This window comes from Petromyzon marinus, chromosome 37 (genome assembly GCF_048934315.1).
Source record: "Petromyzon marinus isolate PM22_M1 ecotype Great Lakes invasive population chromosome 37, UKy_Petmar_22M1.pri1.0, whole genome shotgun sequence".
NCBI lineage: Eukaryota > Metazoa > Chordata > Hyperoartia > Petromyzontiformes > Petromyzontidae > Petromyzon > Petromyzon marinus.
The window spans coordinates 15,593,345-15,602,616 of record NC_133703.1 but is presented as its reverse complement, the minus strand read 5'-3'; the positions used below and the strand labels follow the sequence as shown (position 1 = coordinate 15,602,616).

At 51.6% G+C, this 9,272-nt stretch overlaps 1 protein-coding gene across 2 annotated transcripts in view; it reads right to left on the bottom strand.

The window, feature by feature from the left end:
- LOC116949698 (guanylyl cyclase C-like) overlaps positions 1 to 9,272 on the bottom strand; it is a 75,413-nt gene that overhangs the window by 3,185 nt on the left and 62,956 nt on the right. For both annotated transcript variants that reach the window (XM_032967299.2, XM_032967300.2), the window contains 8 exons: positions 9,145 to 9,239; positions 8,372 to 8,463; positions 7,877 to 8,035; positions 5,254 to 5,446; positions 4,145 to 4,319; positions 2,489 to 2,587; positions 969 to 1,063; positions 448 to 524 (listed from right to left, as the gene is read on the bottom strand). In XM_032967299.2, the coding sequence (XP_032823190.1) occupies positions 448 to 524; positions 969 to 1,063; positions 2,489 to 2,587; positions 4,145 to 4,319; positions 5,254 to 5,446; positions 7,877 to 8,035; positions 8,372 to 8,463; positions 9,145 to 9,239 (985 nt within the window). The remainder of the gene's footprint in view (positions 1 to 447; positions 525 to 968; positions 1,064 to 2,488; positions 2,588 to 4,144; positions 4,320 to 5,253; positions 5,447 to 7,876; positions 8,036 to 8,371; positions 8,464 to 9,144; positions 9,240 to 9,272) is intronic.

The following is a 9,272-nucleotide window of genomic DNA, read 5'->3' as shown; positions in this document are numbered from 1 at the left end:
ATTTGGCTGCTTTAAATGCCCACGTGGTAATAAACTTCGTTGAACTATCATTTGTGGCCAGGTCGCTTCTGAAAAAGGGTTATATAACTCAGTGGGCCTTGCCTAGTAAAATTTTAAAAAATGTTGAATTTTTTAGTTTAATGATTAACTAACAGTGTAGTGTTTAAAATGTGCACCGTGTGACGCCGGCACACAGCGGCCTACTCTTGCGATCTTTGACGTGCCCTGTGAACCGGACGTCGCACACTTCATGATTAATGCGCACCACAGTATTAACCAGGAGCGGCCGCTGCAAATCGAACCACGCGCATCTGCAGCAAGCCACACACACGCCCTTACAGCAGGGCCACGCCACCGGGCCCTCGGCGAAGGAATGCCGTTCTGACCTCAGCAGCAGACAGGGTGCACATGTAACGGGATGGCCCCGGTTGTGATGGCTTTGCTCACATTTCTGGAGGGACGGGAAGTGTTTTGGTCAGGTCTTCTTTTCCAATTAGCCAGTAGGTTACTTCAGTGCCGCGTCCCTGGAAATTAAGGAACACTAACTCGAGTCAGTATTGACCATCCTATAATAGTATTATTATTAAACAACAGTACTGTATAGCAGTAGAATTACGTCATAATAAGTGTGACGGTGTGCTTCAGTCTATGGGCATTTACAATCTACATTCATATATGTAAATATCATGGGCGGAGTTTGAAGGGGGGGGGGGGGGCATGGGGGAAGGGGGCAACGCCCCGGCCAAACTGGACACCATTAATTTATTTTCAGTATAGTTTACAAAAAAAAGATTAAACATTTATTAATTATAATATGCACCGGCGATTCCTAATGCGAGCGATAAAGCGAACCCCTGCTAAATATGGCAGTCAAACTCTGCCGGCGGTGAACACAAAATTCACTTCCGAGGCAATTTAATGTGAACGTGTGCGTTTCGCGATAATTGCAACCCACTGGCACCGCTTGCCTTGAGTTCCGTGCGTCCTCTTTCCTCGAACACATGGCCCGACTCGATCTCTGTGAGTATCTTCACCGTGGAGGTGCTCGTGTGTATTCTCCAGGCTTTCAACACAAAACCATCGCAATGCGGCGAAGTGATTCAATCAGCGATGTTCAAGTCTTTTGCCAGTGATCAAAATCGGTATCGAGGTACTGGTGCCATAACGTTTGACCGCGATTCTATTCCCATTGAAACAGTTTGTTTTCTGTTAGCACTGTCGATTATATCAGAGCACCCAAAACAGCATTTCCTAAATAAAGCTGAAATTGGTACAATGAGCAGCGTGGTGAACTATGGTCAAACAACAGGCATGACACACGTCCAGCAGTAAACCCTTTCCCGTTCCGATGATGTACGTGTACGTACGTGTACATCACAAGTTTTTATTCCAATTCCGTTCCGACGACGTACGTCTCCATCATCGGAATGCGGAATGTAACCGGAAGAAAAACTAAGAGTAAAATTACTTTTTCAGTACCGAGGCTCCCAGAAGGCCATGCAGGATGGCGTGCAGCACAGTTTGGCGCCAGCTATCGTCGAGTGCAGCGGCCGTGTCGATACAGTTCTCCGTGGTGAGTAGAATGTCTTTAACAACAACAGCGCTACACCTCTCTAAATAAAATAAATGCTGAGTCGCTTGCGATTTCCGAGATTCAGCGATGGACGGGACCCACCCCCTCAACTTGCAGATGTCTCGGAACGGGAAAGGGTTTTTATTACCATGGGACTGTAAATCATTACTCATTGTCATTATACAAGTTGTACCCTATGGCACAACCACAGGAAGAGGAGTTGCAGACGGGGGGGGGGGGGGTGGGGGGGAGGGAGGCAAAGGGCAGCAGACAGAAGGGCAGCGATGCCGGGATGGAAGTTCCCAAGATGGACAGAGAGGGCACTGCTGGAGATGAGCAGCAGGAAGAAAAGAGGGAGCACTGGGAAGGAAGGGGAGGAAGCAGAGAAGGAATGACCAGCCGAAGATGTCGGCGATAGGAGAGTGATGAGAGGAGATGGAAGAGAAGGAGAGAGAGAGAGAGAAGGAAGGAACAAGTGTCTGCTTTCACAGGGGGGTGGCAGAGGAGAGGGAAGGGATTCAGAGTGGAGAGGTGGCCACATGATGGCGAAATGTTAACTACCTTGCCTGGTATACAGGGGGTCGTGGGTTCGATCCTGACCCTGACGCCTGCTGTATATTTGGAGTTTGTATGCCTCTGTCCCCGGCTTCTCCGGGTTTTCCCTCCGCATTTAGAATCGACAAGCGGTTAGAGTATTTGCCCACTATAAATCTCCACGCTTTAAGCCACTTCGTCGAGCAATCATTTGTGAGAGCCAGGTCGCTTCTGAAAAACAGCTACATAGCTCAGTGGGCCTTATCAGGTAAAAAAAATAAAACTGTACATATTTTTTTTTTAACACGTGAGTCACGTGAGTGACGGGGAGGCTTGAGCCTTCTCGCCTATGAGTGTTTGACACGCACAGCGATCACTTACGGAGCCCGGTTGATTCGATGCGCGACGCGGTGTTGACCGTGTCTCCGAACAAGCAGTAGCGCGGCATCTTGTTTCCCACCACACCGGCGGCGCAGCCACCTGCGGCGGCGGGGGCACGCAAGACCATCGTCGTTATCAAACTTCATACAAGTGCCTTAACGAGAGCGCCGGACAGCCGAATTAACGACGGTACAAAAACGTACCGTGGCATGGGACGAGATGGAATGGCGCGGTGAATGTCATAAATACGAGGACGATGATGATGATGATGCGTGAGAGGAAACGGGGGTGAAGGTGACAAGATGAATGAGTCGGTGGCGGATGGCTATGGAGATGGGGAGGGCATCAGTGATGACCACTGGGCACCCGAAGGCTGCAGTGGTGTTGCAAGACAACAAGGCCCGCGGTTCACGGGCTAACGAAAACGGCAGAAACACCAACATTGGCGATGAAGAAGTCTTGGATGTGTTTGTTATAGATGGATAAATACAAAATAAAAAAAGAAACATTTGCTAATAACACGAACGGGTCCAAAATAGGTGTTCATGGCCAATGCCATTGGGTGCCACCGCACCTCACTGGCTCGTGCTTCCTTCTACCTGATCCTAGTCAACTCCTCTGCCCAGTCAGCACCCAACTTCCACGGTCTGTTCCTACAGTCTCGGCATCATCACCATCACCCATAGACTCATCACACTGAGACCCATAGACTCACCACACAGAGACCCACAGACTCACCACACAGAGACCCACAGACTCACCACACATAGACCCACAGACTTACCACACAGAGACCGACAGACTCACCACACAGAGACCCACAGAGTCACCACACACAGACGCACAGACTCACCACACAGATACCTATTGACTCGCCTACAAAGATACCCACAGACTCATCACACAGAGACCTATTGACTCACCACACAAAGACCCACAGACTCACCACACAGAGACCCACACACTCACCACACACAGACCCACAGACTCACCACACAGAGACCCACAGACTCACCACACAGAGACCCACAGAGTCACCACACACAGACCCACACACTCACCACACACAGACCCACAGACTCACCAGACAGAGACCTATAGACTCGCAGAGAGACCCATAGACTCACACATAGACCCATATACTCACATAGAGACCCTGTCAGAGCTACGGTCGTCTGGAATTCCCTCCCTCTCTCCTCTCTCACTGCACGGCACATCGCATCTGTATCGTAACCTCTGTTGGAATCTCAAGACTTGAATGTCCTTTTTAAAGTTCAATTTGTGTGCATTACAAATTGTTACTCGTGAACGAATGGCCTGCATGGCATGGGGAAGCCCTCATCCAACAGGAGACTGACAGAGTGCAGGCACGTGACTTTAAGACAGATAAAAGAAGGAAAAGAGAGGCTGGCTACAGGCACGCTGAAACCATTAGCTTGTCTGGAGCAATCGGAGGCCCCCTCCCCTCCAACGTGGACTGACAAGCAGGGTGAAGTATGGTCAAACAACCCCCATAACCGGCAGGGTATGGGTAGGCCTTCATCCAGCAGTGGGTTAACAAATAACTTTTTGTATGTTGAACTTCTTCCGCACCGTACGTAGCCAACCGTTGCTCATGTGGGTGGGGGGGGGGCGGGGGGGGCGCTGGAGTGGTACCGGAGTGAATTCCGATGCGGACCCAGAGAGGCAGGCCAGGGAAGTGGTCCACTTGGAAGGTGCCCACGAAGCCCAGGATGTCCAGGGCCATGTCGGCGATGTGCGCCGCGTGATGCGCGCCGTTCCGCCTGGGCAGCCCCGACACCACCATGTACGCGTCTCCGATCGTCTCCACCTGGAGCCGTGGGGACACGGTGGGGAGGGGAGGGGGGGGGGAGATGGAAGCGCGATCGCCGCTCGTCGCAGGGGTTCGCGCATCGAGCCCGGCGGCCGCCCTGGTTAACGCCGTAGGACTTCGCCTTCAGAGCATAATAAATAAAATGCGCGCCTGCCTGCCTGCTTCCCAGTGAGCGTCACGAGATCCGGTGTGGTTTCAAAAAGAGCCCGGGCATGGTGTGCTGACGCCACGGGACAAAAATTGGCTAAATTGCTCGCAAATTAATTAAGTGGGGTCGTCACATGGCAATTGTTGCCCCATCCCCCCCCACCCCCCCCCCCGATACCCCCACTGCGAAGCTTGTAGAGGATGACACCGCTTCAATATCATGACGACGCACAAAGTGCTTGCCACAAATGAACCACGGTAGCTCGCTGATCTTGTCAAGGAGCATAAAACCATCGTGTGAACTCCGGTCATCCTTGCAGCAGCAGCAGCAGCAGCTTTTGGGCGAGCCATCGAACAAAGATGGTCACTGCATCGTGCTCTATCAGATGCGCTCTTACGGCCGTCTGGAATTCACCTGCTTCTGATATTAGGAAGCCACTGAGAGCTGTGCACTTTTAAATCATCATCTAGATTGACAAAGCGATTCTACATCTGGTTACAGTACATCACCCACACACAAGTTCTCAATGTTAATTATAATGCGCTTTCTGTACGTCACATGTGGCACACCTACAAACACACACACACAGACACAAGGTCTCAATCTTAATTACAATTAGCTCTCTGTGTGTCACATGTTCTAGGTAGAAAACTCATTTCTTTACAACTGCTTTATGTGTTCAGCTTGTTGTCCCCGCCCACCCCCACACCTCCGATTAGCACGGCTGGCTACGTACGGTGCGAAAGAAGTTCGACACAATCGAGCCCCCCGTCACCGTCACACCTTGTAGACGTCGTACGAGTCGACGATGGCGTCGAAGGCCTTGTAGAGGTCGTTGAGGAGGCACACCACCTCCATGGGCTCGCTGTGCTTGCAGATGGTGGTGAAGCCCACGATGTCGCTGAAGTAGATGGTGACCGCATCGAAGAGCTCGGGCTCCACGAAGCCCTGGGCCTTCAGCGCCATCACCGCCGACCTGCGCGCCCCCGCCGAGGGTTCGAGCCCCGGTTACGCCTCCAAACCCCGCTCAACGGCGCTTTGGGTTTTTTTTTTGACCGTTAACGACCAGGTAAGCTCCGTCCCCTCCTTCCGTGCTCTTCTGCCGCCCGTCCAAATGGACCGCTCGTGACTGTCACCCCTGCCGCGGCAGGGCAGCGAGCCCGGATGCCTCCGGTCGGTCCCCCATGTTGAAGGGTGTATCGCGCCAGTTTTGTTACACGCCATTTGGTGTTTGTCCCCCCCCCACCTCTTTCTCTTCGAAATCTACTCTGCTTTCCACAATCTACTCCGTATTCAGCAGCAGTATTTTGTTACGGTGCTTTGTACTGTTGTTGCCTCCGATCAATGGCGGAGCCAGGCTTTTCAAGTTGGGGGGGGGGTAACCCCTCCAGCAATGAAAAACGATAGGAGTTGTTAGTAAGCAATGACTTGTCCCTTGCTTTTTATTCGGCGCGTGTGCGGCGATGGCGCAGCCATCGATCGAGGGTCGAATTCGAACCGCGTGGTGTGATCGGCATCGCGCTCGCTGAAGGTGAATGCCTTCAGGGAAGTCGTGGACTGTATACGAAACTGCGCACAATTCTGTGAGTCACTTATAACTGCTTTGCCGTTACTTATTGGCAATTATGGACTCAGACTATTGTCCTATCATCTCATAGAGTCCCTGGCACGTAATAATACGCTACACAGTGGCAGTGGGGGTCGCAAAATGCCGATTTATTACTATTAAACCCCAATGACCCGATCGAAATTAGGGATTTCGATTGGATCATTGGGGGGGGGGCACGTGCCACCCCACCCCCCCACTGGCTCAGCCAGTGCCTCCGATAAAATCGCCTGGGAAGTACCTCGATGTCATCGTAACTCGGAACTTCAACTGAGTTGAGCTTGGAGATGGCATTTTCAGGAGGCGACATCCTCACTCAAAGCTAAATTATAATAATTCGGCTGTCAATAGGCCGAGAGGCAGCAGAGTGCAGTGCAGCAACATCCTCTGTTATGCACAAATGTACTTTTACTTTTGGTATTTGCGGGGGGGGGGGGGTGTTTTTATCTTGTTTGAAAGTATTACTCTTTAAGGTGGTAATGGTGGTTGTGATGGTGGCGTAGAGGTAGTGGCCATGGTGGAAATGAGTTATGATTGTGATGGTGGTGGTAGTGTTGGATGGAGTGGTGATTGTCATAGTAATTACGATGATGATGTAAGCGATGGTATTGGCGGTGGTGTCAATAGAGGTTGTGATGACGGTGGACCCCCTTAATGGAACATCTCTGCCGGTTAGAAACATTTAGGCTAGCCTGCCTACGATAAATCCTGGGTTTAACCAGGCTGGATTGTGTGAGGAGCTCACAAATCCTCGAAAGATCTGGACAAAGTCCCATCGGTGAGTTCCTCCGGCAGGCAAGGCTGCGTTGGCTGGGCCATGTAGCCCGCATGCCCAATCACCGCATGCCCAAACATCTTTGTTCGGCCGGATCGAGGGGGCTAAACAGGCGCGGCACGGGCTAGAGAAGAGATGGAGTGATGTGGTACAGGAGGATGTGGAGCTGAGTGGACTTGCCGATGACTGGTACCAGCGGTGTCAAGATCGGCCTCTGTGGAGGAGGCTCGTGAAGGACGCTACTGGACAGTTGGAGGCAGTCGCCTTCCAACAACAGAGGGCGGAGGAGCGACGCTCACAACAACGAGCGGAGCGCCGGGTGGCTAAAGCACAACAAGTTGGCACAGTAGGGGGCACAGGTGGTGCATCAGTCAGTCATCTCAGTCATCTCAGTCAGTCGACCCGTGGCACCTGGTTCTGCCCCATGACCTCCTGCCAGCGGGCGTTCGACACTTCACGTTGCCTCAAGGTGCACATAGCCTGGCACAAGGGTCGTGGTGACGTCACCGCCACTTAGCGGCAAATGGCGGTTGTTGTTGTTGTTGTGATGACGGTGGGGCGAGCGGCAGTGTCCCGAGTTCGATTCCCGCTCACGGCCAACACCGGTGATAATTATCGGAACTGGTCCTGGGCCTCCCCTAGGTCGACTCAGTCCTCCACTCGGGAGACAAAGGCGGCCGGGCGTGGTGCTGGCCGCCCACCCCCCTAGTGTGCCGGTGCTGTCCTTCAAAGGTGCCCGCTAACAGCACTTGCCCCAATGGTCTGTTCAGGCTATACTGGGAATCTTTGATGGCGGTGGTGATAGTCATGATAATGGTGATATTTCTAGATATCGGTGACAACGATGGTGTCTACGATGATGATGATGATGGAGGCCATTACGATGATTACCAAGGTGGCGATAATCCGGTTAATTATTATCGTGGCAGTTCTGCTGTTGAGAGCGGTGATGGCGGTGGTGATTGCTGCGGTGATGGCCGTGGATGAAGAGCGATGGGTCAAGGGCACTGTGGGCAGAGCCGCACTTGGGTAGCAGCTGGTAGTTGAGCTCGTCGGCCCTGTCCCGCTCGCGCTTATAGAGATGCGTGCGCTCCTCCACCAGCCGCTCCAGGTTCTTCGAGTACTGCTCCAGCCGCCAAATCAGGCTGTCCACGTACGTGCCTCCGTGGCCCTGGTGGATTTTGCTGGAGCCGAACGGAGAGCACGCACGCAGAGATGCAATGCGTTCCAGTGGAGGGGTTCTCCATCATGATAATAGTAATGCTCAGTCAAGGCCAGGAACTGTGTAGTACATGAGAGTGGATACTTGCAGTGATGACTGTTACACAAATTATTATGGTTTGCACTTTTTGCTAATACATATGCTGCACACGTACGTCTGATTAGCACGGTTGGCTACATACGGTGCTAAAGAATTTAAACATACACACGTACATACTCCATTTAAATGGATCAGATTTAGTTTCAATGAAATTGCGAACGAAATAAGTTATGTTCTGCATGATATGTGCTCCTCTTACTTAGAAATCCTCTTGAGGATGCCCTCCAGACGTTTGAAGTCGGGCCGTCTTTCTGGATTTTCATCCCAGCAGTCGGAGATCATTTGGAACATCTGCAGGCAAATGCAGACGCATTCACTGTAACGTCACTATAACTTTAGAAAAAAATATGATCTTCGAATAGGAATTAACTCACGATTAACAGAGTTTCTAAACCTTCACAACTGAGCTGCACATCTACAAGTGTGATCTCAAAAGCTTTAACACAAGCGCCAATGAGTGGGACGCTCTGGCAAGAGGGAGGGGAAACTGGTGCAATGGAGCCTGGGTAGTAGTCACGGGACTACGACGCGAGATCCATAATAGAGGGTTTTTTTTCGGTTAGATAGCGTAAAAATATAAATGTGTCGATAAACCCGTCACCACCCGACACATCCAACTAGTAAGGTTTGTCACGTAAACAGAACGTGCCAATTCGTTACGAGTACAGCACGCCGGTAGAGCCGCGATCGAAGCCCGTCATCTCATCGTGGCTAACGCACCACATAGCCTCGTGCTTGCCTGGCACGAGCGCTACCATTATTAATTAGGAGGAAACAAGTCCGTGGACAAACACGTGTTGTTGAAGTGTTGCAGAATCTGTACATGTGCATGAATAATGACCGGATCAGACATCGCTCACCATTGCTGTGAGCCAGGGCCTGGAACATTTTTTTTTAACCAGGTTAGGCCCACTGAGCTTTATAGCTCTCTAGCCGAGCGAGAAAAGCAGTGAAACAAGCTGATATCTTCACCTCGCTGCCTCCGGTCTTGTCCACGATGACGCTCTCTTCGAGCGTTGGCCGGAAACGTTCAGTGTCCTCCGTGCACATCAGGCGCTCTGTTATCTCTGCAGCAAAACAGGTGCACAACATGCTCCCTG